This window comes from Manis pentadactyla, chromosome 16, assembly GCF_030020395.1.
Source record: "Manis pentadactyla isolate mManPen7 chromosome 16, mManPen7.hap1, whole genome shotgun sequence".
NCBI lineage: Eukaryota > Metazoa > Chordata > Mammalia > Pholidota > Manidae > Manis > Manis pentadactyla.
The window spans coordinates 79,025,132-79,042,834 of NC_080034.1; the positions used below are offsets into that span (position 1 = coordinate 79,025,132).

The following is a 17,703-nucleotide window of genomic DNA, read 5'->3' on the forward strand; positions in this document are numbered from 1 at the left end:
TAGGTAACTGCGTTTTTACCTGCACATTGGACCTCTCAAAAAACGTGACTCAAGGCTTCTGGGAGACAAGGACTTGGGATTTCGAGGCAAAGTCTCACAGCACCCCCCTTATTGAGTGGACAGAGAACCACATAAGGGACAGGACCTAGGCCTGAGGTAGTGGGGAATCCCAATAGAATTTGTATTCTTAAAGTAGGGGGAAAAACCCACGGCGCAGGTTCGTCTGTTTTTTTAAGTCATAGCAGCCATGCCAGACCTACGTCTTTGACCTTCAGGGCCTGAGGACCGCCTTCCTTGCCTACGCACGTGGCGACTGGAAGACAAGAGTCACGTGGGATCTACGTAAGAGATTCTCGGAGGCACACTCTTTAAGTTTCATATATTGGAAATGAAATTTCAGCTTGTCGCTGCAAGATACAGTGGAGCTGACTCCCAGAAAGTCTACCAATCAGTGGGTTACAAATAAAATCATTAAGGAAGATATCCTGCCCCATCTTCAAACACACACTTCCCTTTTCCTCCCTCACTCGAGCCTCCGACCAATCCTCGCCTGACTCTCCCCTCACCCACCCAGTCTACCCCGCCCAGCCTGAAACTCAGGCCTACTAGAGCGGGGTAGAGCGACTCCATCCGGGTGCTTTGTCAGGGAGCGCATAAAGGGCGTGGTTTTATGACGGCCGACAGGACGGGGAGAAAAAGCCAACTCAAGAGACCGGGACAACCGGACGGAGGGGGGCGGAGGAAGTTTGGTTTGTCTCTTTTCAGGCCCCATGGAAACTCCATCCTGCACAGCAGGGTAGTGTCCATTCTCAAACTCTCCTTTAAGGCAGGAGTACTAATTAAGAAGTTTCACTTCAAAGGCTCACTCTTTTAAAAGTGTTTCATAAGTTCTCTTTCTGCTCTCCTTTCCTGTCTTCTTAATAACCATGAAAACTTCTCCGCCTCCAATTCCTTCTCCCCCTCTGTTCCTGCGCAGATGGTGGAGGCCGGCGAGGTGCGCAGCCGCAGACCGTTCGGGGCGGTGCCGGTGAAGGGCGGGTGACGCAGCGGCCGTCGCTGCCATTTTAAGTTGTTTGTTCTCGCTTGTCTTCCCAAACGCGGCTGTGCCCCGGACCCGAGAGGCCCCTGAGGCCGCCGTCGCTTCCGCAGCCACCGGTTTGGGGGAACGAGGCTGTGCCACCGGGGACGCTCACCGTCCGCTTCGGCTTTCCCCGCCCCGGGTCTCCTCGACCTTTTATCCTGAGAACCGGAACCCGATCGTGGCGGGAAGAAAGATTCAAGAGCAGATGCTTGAACTGAAATAACTTTACTTTGGGGGTTTGCCTCGCCTACAGGCCCCTTAGCGCAGGGCTCCCCTCCCTTTCCTCCCCTCCCCTTCCGCCGCCAGTACCACTTCTACCCCCCTCGTTCGCCTCCGTTTTCCTCTTTCTTTCTCTCGCCTTCGCCGCTGCCTCCGCGTCCTTCCCTCCGCCGCCGCCGCCCGGAGCACTGAGCCAGACTATGGGTCCCAGGTGGGGGCTGAGCGGCGGCAGCAGCGCGGACGGCACGGTCACAGTGCGCACTGCAGCGGGGATGGAGGGGCTCAGTTGGCTGGTGGTTTTCTCTTGACATGGCCCCTGCCCGTGCTGCGAGCAGCGCCGCCGCCGCCTCTTCCGCCGCCGCCACCGCTCCGCCCGCCGGCTGCGGCTAGAGGGCTGCACCCCGCCCGAGAGTCGGTCAGTGAGTCCCGGTCTCCGCGGGATCAACAGGGAGGGGGTTTCCCCGGCACCCACCCCTGCCCCAGCCGCCTCACTTCCACCCCCTGACCCCCTCGGGAAGCGAACTAACGACCCCGCCCATAACAGTCCAAACTCGGCAAACATGGTCTGTTCGACGTGACAGGTAGCTAATCGGGAACCCGGGAACTTAATTTTTTTTGGGGGGTGGTGTGGGCATACTTTAGGAAGTACTTAATATTAACACTACTATTTTCTCTTTTCCCACTGATCCTTACCGTTTGCCCACTCCCGCCTACTCTACCCGGGCGGGAATTGTTTCCACGATGAAATGAGTGAAAACCTGAGTGATCCTGTGTCTCCTGTGGTGCGAGTGAGTCGCTGCCGCTGAAGGCAAAGGGTGGGGGTGGGACTTGGGGGTGGAAGGCAGGTGGTCCCCGGGCACTGCCTGGGATTTGGGAGAAGAACCCGCCACCTTTGCCTCAGCAATGCTTGCAAGAACATAAGTCGCTCTCCCCACGATCTTGAACGGGGGCAGATTCCTAGGGAAGAAGACTCTTGGGGAACGTAGGACTCACTGCAGGGCTAGGGGTGTTGGGATCCAGGGCATTAATCAGGTCTGACCACAGAGCCGGAGTACTTACTACATCGTGTTATATCCCGCTTTCCCTCTGCCATCATGATTCTCCTTGGCAGCAGCATTGGCAGCCGCCTGAGGGTGAAAATGTGGGTGTTGGGGAAGTTGGTAATGACTCCGCTGTTTTTTCTCATGGCTCCTTTGGGCAGCAGCTGTCCGCCCCCGGTATACACTGTAGTTGATTGCAGGGAAACCCTGTACCTCTCCCCTTCCTTCTCTGCCGACTTTGCACCTTTCTCTTTGCTTACCACCAAGAGTAATCAATAACAAGCACTGACAATACATAGCAATAGTGAAATCTGAAATAACTAAGAACTAATTAGGTACTACAGCCATGGATCTGGCTGGGTAAAATCCAATTGGATATTTCAGTTTCATTCACCTACCCTGTTTTCGGTGTTTTGGGGGGTGGTTTGGTGGGGTTATTTTTTTCTTTCTTTCTGATTTTGGTATTTGGAAAGCAAGAATCACACTTCCCTCTCCCCATTCCTTTTCATAATCCCTTCCCTAAAGGGAAAAATTCGAATGGATTTTAAGGACCGGACTGGTGTCAGTTTTGTTTTATTGCACCCCTAAAATCCTGATAATAGGCTTTTCATTCCCCACTAAAGCCTTTATTTTGGCGGTTAAGCCAAATGCGTTTTCCAAAAAGTTAAAAGTACTTTCTGCGCTTCCTTTCCTTCCTCCCCTTCCTTCTTCCCATCTGACCACAAGCGTTATTGTCCAAACATGACTGGGCAGCAACTTTTGTTTCTTGACCCTGTAACATGACAGTCTGCTAATATTGCCAGAGGTGCAGTTTTTGGGTTACAGTTGTCATTTTAGCTATTCAATCATATTAGCAGGAAAAAAAATGACTTGTTTCTGTTGTACTTGAGTCTTAAGAAAAAGTGCCCATAGTTTAGTGACAATTTCCAAAGGCTTTAGTACCACCTGTTATTTCAAAATGGGGGACCCAAACTCCCGGAAGAAACAAGCTCTGAACAGACTACGTGCTCAGCTTAGAAAGAAAAAAGAATCTCTAGCTGACCAGTTTGACTTCAAGATGTATATTGCCTTTGTATTCAAGGAGAAGGTAATTTAAAGTTTTTAATGTGAATTAGCAGAAGTGATTTTTGTAAGTGTATATATTAAGTTGTTACCTTTAACTGAGTATTAGTTTAAAGAGTGGTTGAGAAAAGTCTACCTTGTATGCTTTAACTTTTACCCTTATGAGTAATTCTCTGAATGAAATTAATAGTTGCAGTTACAACCGAAAGACTTAAGTACTCATTGGTTTAGAAATTCCAAAGTTTAGTAGGGTCTACGTTTAGCTAACACAGGGTGGGTAACATGAAAATTTATGTTTTACAATTTTCACTTATGTGGAGTTACACAGGAATTTCATAACTGAGTTTTAAAGATTTTATAAAATATAAATAGTGTGTTTGAAAGAGGTGAATTAGAATCAAAATGTTTATATGCCAAAAGCAACCTGTTTCGTAGTGCATTTAATGGAATACAATATACTTCAGTTTTAGGAGCAATTAAGTACTGTAATGGCTAATTTGTGTTTAGAAGTGATTTTTTAAAATTCAAAATGACCAAAAGAGGAAGTTTGAAGTTTTTGTCTTAATCAGAATTAATTCCATAGTTAAATAGCACCATATGAGTTATGAGTAGTCAAGAATGTCGTAAAAGCAGTATTTTTTTACAACTTAAAATAGTGAACAGTTTCTTAGATGATCTCTATATGACATGAAATTGGGTTATGAATATAAGGAAATACTTCTAATTTTTGCATTTTTGTGAGCAAATTTCAGGTCAGCAGTATAATATTTGAGAGAAATCTGTTTAATATTCAGATGTTACATAAGTTTTTACCTCACTTAAAGGTTACTAGTATTTAAGAATGCTGTTAGTTGCTAGATTATAAAATTGTAAAGTGGTTTCAAAAATGGTTTATTCTGAAGTTACTGTCCCAAGTTTTGGGTAGTACCAAAGATTTCTCCTTTTTCTCTTTTTGTTAATAAGTTAACTGCAGAATTGATAAGGTCAGTTTTTAGGTGAAGTTACAGGTTCATTAGAAATCCAAGATACATGATGAAACTAGATCTTTGTATCTGTAAGATGCCCCAAATTGTACCATCTACTTATTTAAGGCTAATAAAAACGTATTGTTATTCTATGAATGGGCAGTGCCCAGGTAATTGTCCTGGTTTGTGAATTTTATAACCTAAATTGATGATGAGCACTTAACTAAATTTGAAACTCATTTTGGTAGCCTTTTTTTTTTCTCCTTTCAGATATTCACATTCGTAAATACGTAAGAACCAGGAGTAATGAAAATAACCCTTTTAGAAGTTAAAACCATTAATTTGTCTGAATAGCTTTGTTTTTAAACTGCTGAGAATCAGTTAAATGAAATAATACCAAGAGTAAATCACTGTTGTTGTTTTTTTAACCTTGGCCGTGTCTGATGTTTGAGTCTCACAGTACTGAAGAAATATCATTGTCTAAAATAAGTACTTGCTGTAGGTACCATAATGCTATAAAACCATAGTTAAACATTCTGATAATAATCTGGAGGGTTTGAGGGAAGAACAGAAGGATTCACTTAGTTGAAAAACCTGTGTTTTTGGTACAAAAATTACTTTAAAATTTTGCTGAATTAGTATAAAAGTGTGGCATTGTAATATGAACTGGGTATTAAAAGCATTCTACTATTGGGTTGATCAGTGTTTTTTCTTTCAGAAGAAAAAATCAGCACTTTTTGAAGTGTCTGAGGTTATACCAGTCATGACAAATAATTATGAAGAAAATATCCTGAAGGGTGTGCGAGATTCCAGCTATTCCTTGGAAAGTTCCATAGAGCTTTTACAGAAGGATGTGGTACAGCTCCATGCTCCTCGATACCAGTCCATGAGAAGGGTAAGTTCTGTTTTTTTTTTAAGTCTTGACGTACAGTAAGTTTTTGTGAGTTAAGCTTGCATTTTTGCGTCCCTAAGAATGAGTAGGTGCCCTGGCTGCTCTGAAAGCCGTCCTGGCATTGCTCCTGGGTCCAGCTCCCTGCTTCACAGCTGCCTCTGCTGCCCGACTCCAGCAGCTTTATCGCCGGTCCCTGAACTCTTGCTTTCTTGTAAATCCGCTGCATCGGATCACCAGCATGCCCCATCATGTTAGGCGCGGTGGTGGACCCCAGCTCCGAGGTTTCCACCAAGGACTTAGAAGAAGGAAGTTGTGGAGAAGACAGAGAATGGAAGAGATGCACCTGCTAATGGGAAGGCCGAGAATGAGGAAAATGGGGAGCAGGAGGCTGACAATGAGGTAGATGAAGAAGAAGGTGGGGAGGAGGAAGAGGAGGAGGAGGAAGGTGATGGTGAGGAAGAGAATGGAGATGAAGATGAGGCTGAGGCAGCAACAGGCAAATGCACCACTGAACACGAGGATGAGGATGATGTTGACACCAGGAAGCAGAAGACTGATGAGGGTGACTAGACAGCAAAACAGGAAAAGTTAAACTTTAAGGAAAAAGAAAAAAAAAGGCCCCCGTGAGCTATTCACCCTCCACTTCTCAGAATCTAAACGTGGTCACCTTCCAGTAGAGAGTCCAGCCCGCCCACCCACCGTGGGCAGCACCACCCGCAGGTGACACACGCTCTCCACCACTCACCCAAAACCACAACGTGAATTTGCAACAGGGGAGGAAAAAAGAACCAAAACTTCCAAGGCCCTGCTTTTTTTCTTTAAAGTACTTTAAAAAGGAATATTTGTATTTTTTATTTACATTTTTTATTTTTGTACATATTGTTAGGGGTCAACCATTTTTAATGATCTCGGATGACCAAACCAGCGTCCGGAGCGTTCTCTGTCTTATTTCTGACTTTACTTGTGGTGTGACCATGTTCATTATAATCTCAAAGGAGAAAAAAAAACCTTGTAAAAAAGGCAAAAACAACAACAAAAAATCTTATTCCGAGCATTTCAGTAACATTTTTTGTGTATGTACTATAAGTAGTTGGTTTGTATGAGATGGTTAAAAAGGCCAAAGATAAAATGTTGTCTTTTTTTCCTTTTTTGTCTATAAAGTTGCTATTTATTTTTTTTGGCCTGTCTGATGTATGTGTGAAACAATGTCCAACAATAAACTAGAATTTTATTTTGCTGCATTGTTCTAACAACAACAAAAAGAATGAGTAGGTACTCTTTAAAAGTTGACTTGAAATAAAATGTGGATAACTCTTCTTATGGGGTATTGCTGATGTGTACATTATTGATGTGAATGATGTTCTATATTACTGTATTTTGGATTTCCCTATTTGTGGGGAGAGCTAACATCATGCCCCTTACAAATAAGAAACTTAAAGCAGAATAAATTAATTGTTGCCAGCCTTTAAAGTTCTGCAATTCATTGGAAGTTAAAATGGACATAACTTGAACCAAGAGATCCCTACAATTAGTTGGGGGCTGGGGGAAGAGGCTGAAGATAACCATGTACTCGTTTACAAGAGGCTTACTGGCCTTTGAAAATTGCTATATGGACTATGATAATAAGAGGAACAAGAATGGAGAATAATAGTTTTCAACTAACATATAGCAAAGATAGCATTTTATCTGTAATAAGGTAGTGGTTCCTGTTACAAGTTCCAAGACACCTTTGCTTAAAAAGTTTCCGGTATTGAAGAGAGGAAATAAAGGTGCAAGGGTCAGAGTTTTAGTTAGAGTTTGCACCATGCACTGATGAAGTTAGGTCTTGCTGTGAGGAATGTTGGACTGAGTGACTGAATTCCAGAAGATAAAAATGAGAATTAGGTCATGAGCTATTTAAATTGTATACAGTCCTGTAACTTCTTAAAATACAGAATGTTATACTGTGGACCTTTTCCCCTTATGAAATGTTTCCATAGCCAAACCCTATAATTTGTGACATTGCTTGCTACAGCTTTGGTTTTTTGAAAGTAATAATTTTTTGTGTGTGTCATTTTATAGGATGTAATTGGCTGTACTCAGGAGATGGATTTCATTCTTTGGCCTCGGAATGATATCGAAAAAATTGTCTGTCTCCTGTTTTCTAGGTGGAAGGACTCTGATGAGCCTTTTAGGCCTGTTCAGGTATTTATTATGAGTATGGTGAGCACTCAGATAAGTGAAAACTCCTGGAATAGAGCCTAACTTAAGAAATTCTTGAGAATATACTTTCTTTAAAAGTTTTATTTCATGAATCCCTCCTGTTCTTTTGAATATTGTAATACAAAGGAGAATGCATTTGGATTATAGACTTGAGAATGAAGTGGTTCAACCACTAAATGTGTCTTTGAAATTATGGCCAGAGAAAATACTTTAAGGTAGACTTTTGTTGTTACAGAGGGGTCCATGGATAAACTTCAGATCTCTTCCCCTGTACCACACACTCCTGAAATAGTATTTAACCATCGTGGTATTAAAGGAATCTGATACAAGAAATGAGTTCAGAAGCCATTTTCTAGAAATGGATTTGTATATAAAATGATACAGAACAGAAGTAAATTTAGTAGTGGTTCTTAATTAACCTTCCTTGGCATCTTGGAAACTTTTGACTTGTGATTTGATGCACTAGGCAATTTCTAGTATAAGGGCATTTACCCGTGTGTTGATTGTATTTTTATTTATAGTAGATTTATAGGCATAGAAGAAAGTATAATGAAATCCACCAAAATAATTGATTATGGTTAGTGGTAGGTCAGGTATAGCTAACTTTTCTTTTATAAATACATGTATATACATGTTTATCAAATGAGCATACTTTATTTGCAATCAGAAAAACAAGATGATGACCTTCGAGGACTCATTTTAAGCATACTAAACTAAACATTAGAAGTTTATTTTAAGCTAAGTGCTTAGAAATATAAAAACTCATTTAAAAAAGTTTTGTATATGTCCGTTACTATGAAGTATCTTTATGGTGGTTTTGTGTGTGATAGACAAATTGATATACTCCCCGTGTTCCCATGGTAAGGTTGCTACACATCATCTCAAATAAAGTACTCCATTTACTAAGATGGATTTGACAGTCATAAGTTCTAAGGATAACACATAAGGCTAAATATAAGTAAAAGTATCATATATTCATGTTTTCTTTTAATGGATAATACCTGACTAACACGACTGCTGGAGAACAAAGCTGAATATAAAAGGCAGGAAGACAGGAATGGAAGGCACGTTTATAGTATCAGCAGGTCTTATACCTCAACTATAACTGCTCTCTGGAAGCACTGTTAGTCTTTTTTTTGTTTTTTTCTTTTTAATTCAGAATTTCCCCTTGGAAAAATTTAGGTCCACCTAATCACAGTATGTTTTTAAATTTCTAGTACCCTGTCTTAATTTTAGACCTTTCTTAGATTAGTTGTTAAAATATGATGCTTGTCTCAATTACTACTATTTGAATCTTGGCTGTATATGGTCTCCTAAGTGCTTGATATATATTTAACCTCAGTCTTTACAAGAACTAGGAAGATACGAACCTCTTTTTGCAAAGAAAGAAACTGAGGCAGTTTAGAGATTAGGTAAACAACCAGGCCAAGGTCATGTAGTTAATTGGCATTCAAGACATAAGGATTGTAAAACTTAACGTTCTTGAATCACTACCCTATACTGTGGGGAGTTCCTTGTATTATAGGACCTTAAATTATGGATTGAATATAAATAATAGGATATATATATAGGTAATACTTTAGAATTTTAAAATTCAACTGTGTTAAATAAGTAAACAGTGTAAAAATGAGTTTACTTCCCTGAATTAAAAGTATAAATATCCTAGAAACATTATAAATTCCAGTTAGAAGGTAATAAAAATAACCTTCATCCTTCTGAATTCTGTCTGGATAGCCCACCTTAATGATCCTCTGGTGTGAAGGAATATAGTCAGTAATAGTGTAATATCTTTGTATGGTGACAGATAGGAACTACACTTATTGGTGAGCATTTTGTAATGTATGTAAATGTCAAACCACTGTGTTGTACACCCAAAATTAATATAATACTGTAACTGTACTTCAATTAAAAAGAAAAAAAGTGAATATCCTGAATGAGAAGCCTAAATACAAATAACTTAGTTCTTTCTCCAGGTGAACAAGATAAAGAAAGGTAAACTTTAATTTGAAAACTTTTTTTGACTCTTGAAACAATTTAAAATTTACTTAAGTACTGAGATTTAATAGGCACCAAAGTAAAGATTATTTTTAAAAATTGAGTTACTGCTATATTCAGAGTACTACAAAGTAAGTTAGCTCTTCATCATACTATTGAAGTATTTCATTACTTTTCTTGGAATTGTTTAGAGTTTTCTTTTGGTGTGGACCATTCCTTCCCACATACGGATGTTTAGTAGGATAGAATCAAATGCCATAGAAATATATGAAAGAACTTTTTTTAGTCTTATTAAAAATCTCTTTTCAGTATGATACTCTCCTGGCCTCTTCCATCCACCCCAGTATTTGCTTTGTTGGAATAGATGAAGCTTTCTTATTTGAACAGTATTTTGGTTTTGACACATTTGTATTTGTGTTGGTCCTATTTCCTAGAATGGCAGTTTACAAATTACTTAACACTATTACTTTCGCCATGGAAAATACACTGTCAGTCTTTCAAGGTCCAACCTAAAATCACCTGTTAATACTGCCTGCAGTGTCCATTATGTTAATTATTTTTCCTTTGCTCCCATAGCACTTTATAAAGGAACCCTTTTTAGGTTTTTACACATAACCACATCTCATTCTATGAAAGATTTAAAGTAAGTTAAGTTTTATATTGCATGTGCATGTCCTCTTCAGCAGTGTGTGAGCCCCTGAGGCTGAGATAATCTTACCATATTTGCAGTATCTAGTAACATTTGTTCCATATACTAAAAATTCAGTAAGTATTTGAATTGTGCAGGAGTACAATTCAATATCATATTTTACATATAGTAGTATGTAGGGATACCATATCATATTTTATGTTACAGCTTCTAAGAAAACCTACCAGGTAGTAAAATCCTAAATAGCAAGAACTGATGATTTGTTTGTCCATGTTAGTATTTCCTACTCAATCTTTTGACAGAAAAAAATTAAACTAAATGGACTAACAATCATGTTTACAATTTGGTATTATCTAAATACCAAATTATTTTAAATTGTTTAAGGTTCCTAGGTTTCTTGATTTTGCTGTTAGTTTTGTCTTTTCACCCAGCATTTGGGCTCTCCACATTTATTTTGTGGGAGCATGGAGTTGATCTTTCTCATGTTAAAATATTAAAAGGATGTTCTGACTTGGTAACAGTCCTAACTTGAAAAAATGTTTAATATGACAAAATGCACATAAAAATATTTCATAAAAACTTGAGGGGTTCACATATCTTCAGAAGGGCATCTGTGTAAGGACTGGAACTATAATATTTCAAGGATGGGCTTTACATTTCATTTAATCCTTCTGTCCTGATGCATAGGGTACTAAGGTGGGGGTGGGTGTCATGAACTGAGTAGGTTTGAAAATTTAATTTTATGAAATTTGGTTTAAAATTGTTGAGTGTTAGGAATTTTTCATCACTTTGATGCAGTTTTTCTTGAAGGTCAAATTATAAAATGGAGTGCTATTTGATAGAACTCTCTGTGAGGAAGGAAATGTCTGTATCTCAAGAGACTATTCAAAATAGTGGCCACTAGCCACCTATGACTATTGAGCATTTGAAATGTAGCTGTTACTGAAGAACTGAATTTTAAGTTTTATTTGTTTGAAAGTTGCCACTATTGGCTACCATATTGGACAGCACAACTGTATGCATATGGATGCACTAGATGTTTCTGATAGTGTAGCATGTTTGTAGTTACATACAAATATTTTTATTTCTTAATTAGGCCAAATTTGAGTTTCATCATGGTGACTATGAAAAACAGTTTCTGCATGTACTGAGCCGCAAGGACAAGACTGGAATTGTTGTCAACAACCCTAACCAGTCAGTGTTTCTCTTTATTGACAGACAGCACTTGCAGGTAAGCTCTTTTTTTTGGGAACCACTTACAGGCTCGTTTAAAAAGCTTATTAGGTGACAAACTTTTTGATAGAAGTCACTTAATTTTGTTTTGCCCCTTCAACATTGAATTATTTTTGAAGTTATTCAAAAAACAAGTTACTTTAAACATTCCAGAACAGGGGTTCCCCAAAAATTCCCATGACCCCAGTGTACAGTGGAGTTCTGAGACACTGCCCTAGAGCTTTTCTACCTAAAATAAGATATGATCAACAGGTCAACATCACCTGAGAACTTTAATATGTAGAATCTCAAGCCCTACTTAATCAGAATCTGCATTTTGAACAAAGTCCTCGGGTAATAGGTAACACATATTTTGAGAAACATTGGTGTAGACCTTCTAAGTAAAATTATAAAGGGATTAGGCACATCTGTATTTAAAAGGTGCACATGTGTTTTAAATAGGCACCACCAATTTGAGTTAGCAATCCAGGTATTCCAAATCTTTATTCTATAGAATATTGTTTATTCTCATCAACCTTACCTGAATATCATCACTTAAAATGTATAATAGATACTATATTATTAACCTTTAAAATCCCATTTATTTAACAAATGAGTGCCTATTAAATGCTAGGCACTGTAAAATAATGAACAAGATTGACAAAAAGTCTTGTCATCATGGACTTACATTCTGCTGTGGGAGACCCAGTAATACATGAATAAAAATACAGTCAGATAGTGTTCAGTGCTAAGAGAAAAAGAGGAGCTACACTGTTGGGTGTGAATTCTTAAATGGTGTCATCAGAGAAAGCCTCATTGAAGTGTAATTTTAAGTAAAGACTTGAAGTTTGTGACTCTAATTGAACTAACATAGAACATGTTTAAGTGAGTCTGTGCAAGGTACTAAAAAGTACAAAGGCAAATCATACTGCTACCTTCAAGGAGCTGATAGAGACTACATGGTGTAAGATAAATTCTAGCCGAAATAAGCAGGCAAAGAGAGGCAACAAAGGGCCAGGCAGTTTATTTGAATGCGATCCCGGGCGAAGTTCACCAGCCTGTACAGACACAGGCTAGGGAAGTCGCACTCAGCAGGGTGGGCAGCGAGTGTTTAAAGAAGGTAGGGGGAGGCAGAGCTTAGATTTACAGCATTGCGAGGATTGGCTAGCCCAAGGCACATTTTTCAGGTTGGGAGGGGGCAGCAGCAGGTCATCAGTGTGACTTGCTCACCCCTCCCCCTAGTCCCTTCAACCTTACACATGGGAAGATAATACATTTAATTTTATTTTTAATTGAAGTATTGTTGACATAACATGCACTTTTTCTCTTGTAGAAGGTTAAGTAATTATGGTCTAGGTCAATAAAAGAATTGTGGGAATTACAGAAGAAAGTTGATTTCACTGGAGGCATTTGATAAAAATAGCAAAAAAACCATGTGGCTTAGGTGGGTTTTTTGGGAGTTTTCTTTGGTTTTCAGTTTTTTTACCTTAGCTGTCTTATGGTGGGTATTTTTTAGTTGCCTTATTTTTCTTTTTTATAATTGCTTGTAATGTATTTCCATGTGCCTTACTTGTTGAGAAAATACAATATAGTAGGATCCACAAGGACTTTGTCATAGACATAATGATTTAATTTAATGTGAATATATATAAGATCACTAATACTATGAATAAACTTACTTGAAGGAGTTACTTTGTTAATTGTCACCTGTTACATATGTTGATACTTGCTATGCTTTATGAAGCAAACAACTTGAATCCTTCTAATATAAAAAAATAAGATTATGAGCCAAATTTTGGGTTTTAGATAGGGTGACCAGCAATCTAAGTTTGTCTGAAATATCCTGGTTTTAGCACTGTAAGTCCTAGGTGCTAGAGATGCTTCAGTCCTGGGTAAACTGGGGTGGTTAGCCTTAAAACTGAATTTGATCTTCAGTACTCTTAGGATCTTCCACTCAGGTTCTGTTCTTGATCTTCACAAGGTGGAGCTGTCCTGTCATATTTACATTAATTATGTAGAGGAATCACCCTCCAGTAACTCATGAGGGAATTCATGATAGTGGTCAACACATACATGGTATATTATATCCTCAGTTTTCTGAGGTTAGATCTTACTATGATTCTATAGCTAAGGAAGTCAAGAAATTAAGTAACTTGATAAAATCATCTAGTAGAGATCTTGTGCCCTTTATCGTATCTGTCATAGCAGCTAGATCAAATAATTCTGGATGGGGAAGTTGTATAGAGGCACATGCCCAAAGTCTGGATTTTAGTATACATGCACCTGCTACAAGATCTTGAACAAAGAACTTTTGTGGGCATGTTCTTTTTGTTAAATTATATTTGTAAGTTTGTTAAGGTTGATTTACATATGTCTTTGCCTTTTTTAGAGGTGCTATAGTGAAAAGAACTCGAAAGGCAGGTCTGGGTTCAAATTCCATCTTCAACTTACCAGCAGTGGTTATTTGTGATAGTGTCCAGCACAAGTCTGCTATAAGTTAGATGTTAAAATAGTAACTACCTTTTAAAAATAACACTTAGTTTGATTTGTCTGAGAATACTTTGGCTTTCTTCTAGTCCTTCATGCCTGGATACGCTTTAATCTTTTTTACCTGTTAATGTCCTTCGCCTTTACTCTCACCACATCTGTTGCCTTTCTATATACAGACATGACTTAAGACCTCTAAAACCTCTATTCAAATCTGTCTCTATGAAATCCCTTCAACCCTGATTTTGTTTAGCAAGTAGGTTTTGTTTGACTTCCCTTTTATTTTTTATTCTGCATAAGTTCTGTAAATATTTATTTATAATCGTATACTCTGTTTCTGTATTTTGTATGGCAAAGTTGTCTTCCTAACTAGACTAAGTTCCCTATGGATAGAGGCCATAATTTATTTCCTTACTCTATGTATTTTGTTACTTGGTCCATAAGTGCTTAATAAATTGACTTCATGTGATAATCAGTTATGCTAATGTCTTATTTAATAAGAATATTACAAATTTTCCCCTTTCAGACTCCAAAAAACAAAGCTACAATCTTCAAGTTATGCAGCATTTGCCTCTACCTGCCACAGGAACAGCTTACCCACTGGGCAGTTGGCACCATAGAGGATCACCTCCATCCGTATATGCCAGAATAGAGTACCAGCAAAATGGAGAAGATCAGAGAATGCAGCAGTTTTTTTTCTTATTTTCTTACCACTTTATTCTTTCAGAGTTTAAAGAAAATGGACTCATGCACAGAACACTATGCATATTGAAACTTGCTCATCCTGGATTTTTTTTTAATTCATTTGTATCTCAGAACTTTAAAAAAATTAGATGTCTTCTGCACAGACTGTGTGAAAGAAGATGCTTTGCATATTTGCTGCACTGCATCAGCATCTTACTAAAAATGTGAAATGAATGGACTATTGTACACTGAAATGCTTAAATGTATCTGAAAGCACAAAGTGATACTTATTTTTGATGGTCTTTCCATTTATGCTGGTTTTGCCTCTTTGACCTTTGTCATCAGTATTTAAAGGATGAGAGGTGAATGTAACAGATATAAATAACATTCTTAAAAGCTTTATAGCTTTGGTATAACCACCATTCCAGAGCACTGTCAGATGCATTTTAATGATTAGAAGTGGTTGGTTAAAAAAATATACATATACAACCATGGGAAAGAAATCTTTAATGAAAAAAGCATCTCATTGTAGGCATTCTTGCCTCATGTTTTACTGGGCCATGTTTGTTTCCTGGTACTCATGTGTATTTTGTTTCCAGATCTCTTTCCCCAAGTTGCTTTTATAAGAGTATTCTGCTCTGTGTGGATATAGGGTACAGTTACACACATTAAAGCAGATCTGGAGTCTGAAGTAGCTAAAGCAGCTATAAAACTGAGAAATACACTCATAGCTGCAAAAACCATGATAGGTTGAGAACTTTCTGGTTTTTGGTTTTTTTCTTTTTTGGTTTTAAAGAGGAGACTTTTATTACAAAGAAAAAAATTCCAGTGAATGGTGCAGAAATACTGGTTTTCTATACCATCTTAAACACTTAACGTTTTTTTTTTGGAGTAGAAAAAGTTACTAAAGATGGCATCTTAAATTGTGAAAAACAGAGCATCAGAGCTCTTAACAGCAGAACTCATTTTGTGCAATGAACATAAGGAAAGACTACTGTATAGTTTTTTTTGTTTTTTAAATGAAGAAAAGCTTTGCTTAAGGGTTGCATACTTTTATTGGAGTTAATCTAATGATCCTACTCCTTTGGAGTAAAACTTAGTGCTTACTGGTTTCCAATTGTATTTAGCTTCTGGTTGGAATTTAAAAAAATGAAAACCTAAATAAAATAGGTGAAAGTTCCCTGACTGTTCAGGTGAATACAGAAAGCTTGAAGTGGTAGCTTTTTTTCCACGTCACTGGGTATGTTACTGATGACCTTGGGGGTTATTTTACAGTTCATGGCTAAATAGTAAATTGAGGGAAAAAAAATTCAGCAATTAGATTTGTAAGTAATAGGAATCAAGGACATTTTGTCAGCTTTTAACAGTCATTAGCCTGGTCTTACACCTTGCTTCGTGGAAAAAATATATTCTTAATTTCAAAATGCTTTCACATGTTTTCTGATAAATTGAAAATTAAAATCTATTTGAAATAGGCTTTGAATGTTTATCATGACCAGATACTGTTCTAAGCTCTTGTCTTTACTTACCTAAACACTGAGTGGACATAGATGCCCAAGCTCATACCCTAAAATCAGGTTGTCTTAGATCTAGAGTCCAAGCTCTTAATCGTTTTTACTATACTGAATTACATTATATTCAACAAGTTAGGCATCTCAGCAGCCACTGGTTTAAAGTTTTTATTTTAATATAAGTTCAGAAAAGCTGTAACAGTAATACAGAAAGCCTTTCTATAATCTCTACCCACATTTAGTCTTTTAACATTTTGCCAGGTTTGTTCATTAACTTCATACATTTATATTCTGAGCCACTTGAGAGTTTGTTGCATACATCATAGACCTGGATTTCTTATCCCTTAGCACTTTGGCATATGTCCTAAATACAAATATATTCTTACATAACCACAATATAGTTACTGAACTCAGGAAATGTAGCATTGATACACTTCTGACAACCATCTAAATACAGTCCAGTTTTGTTAATTTTCTTAATATCCTTGATACCCTCTATAGTCAGTATAGGATCATTTGCATTTAGTTGCGAAGTCTAATCCGGGACAGTTCCTCAGTCTTTAATGACCTTGACGTTTTTTAAGAGTAGTCTGGTATTCTAAATTTCTCATTTTGCATTTGAGTGATCTACATAGCTGGGTTTGGATTACACAGTCTGGTCAGTACTCAATTTAAGTGACTTTAGGCCCTTGTAATCTCCAGAAGCACACCGGCAGTTTCCTCTTTGTTGATGTTAACTTTGGTCAAGGTGGTATTGTTTTCTGCATTGTATAGTTAGGATTTTCCTCTCTGCAACCTAAAAAGCAATCTGGGAGAAAACATGCCAATATCCTGCTCTTTATCAGGAGCACCTTTGATGATTTATTTTTGCTGTAACCAGTCTTCACTATGGTGGTTGCAAAATGGTAATTTTCCCTGTCTACTAGAATTTTTCAGCATTCTATTGTAAGGAAAAGTTTTGTCTGCCATTTATTATCTACCTAAATAATATGGACTCACCTTTTATTTCTTCATTGCTGCATAGTTTGCAGTCCCCTATCAGTTTCTTGAACACTTAATTTTGAAGCACAAGACATGTTCAACTTGTAACTTCCCTATCCCAGTCCCCTGCCCTGCCCTGCCCTGCCCTGTTTCTCCAAGGAACCAGGTTCCTTTCAGTGGGAAAGCACTGCTGCTATTAAGTCGGCAGTCCCTTCAGCAGACTGATCAACATGTATTCTAATATATGCAAAGGATAACCTCTGTTGACTGTTTCCAAGTTTATTTAAAGTTGCTTGCTTTTTTCTGATTTTTAGTCATGAAATAGATTCCCTGATGCAGAATTCAAATATTAAAAATGCTATAGTCAACAGAAGTTTGAGATATTTGTGAGCTTGGTCTTTCCAATACTGCAGACTGGAAGATTCAAGATCTGCATGGTTTTATTCTAGTTACTAGCACAGGGGCTGACAGTATGTGTTTCTTTGCCCCATATTGTAATATATATCAGTCATGTGATTAATCCACTTACCAGAGAAAAAGCAGCATATCCATTGGACTGTTTCTCATATCCCTGTTTAGCCTCAAACTTCTTTGAGGACCATTTTAGGCCATTATAGCTCTGTCTATTTCATTTTCCAATATGGGTTATGGTTCATCTATTTTGAAGTTCCATAAATCTTAAAACAGGGTTAAAAAAAAGAAATGTAGCTGAGAAGGACCTAA

General features: G+C 38.1%; 1 protein-coding gene across 2 annotated transcripts; it reads left to right on the plus strand.

The window, feature by feature from the left end:
- Nucleotides 1-1,042: 1,042 nt before the first annotated feature.
- On the plus strand, nucleotides 1,043-15,964 carry C16H6orf62 (chromosome 16 C6orf62 homolog). Of its 2 annotated transcripts, none has more exons than XM_057494292.1 (5): nucleotides 1,043-2,088; nucleotides 5,086-5,262; nucleotides 7,321-7,443; nucleotides 11,202-11,336; nucleotides 14,331-15,964. In XM_057494292.1, exons 1-5 carry the CDS (start codon nucleotides 2,047-2,049, stop codon nucleotides 14,454-14,456), a joined length of 603 nt encoding a protein of 200 aa, XP_057350275.1. In that variant the 5' UTR covers nucleotides 1,043-2,046; the 3' UTR covers nucleotides 14,457-15,964. The 2 variants fall into 2 exon arrangements, with proteins under 2 accessions (XP_057350275.1, XP_036767561.1); XM_036911666.2 differs by lacking the exon at nucleotides 1,043-2,088 and adding an exon at nucleotides 2,107-3,427.
- Nucleotides 15,965-17,703: the final 1,739 nt, after the last annotated feature.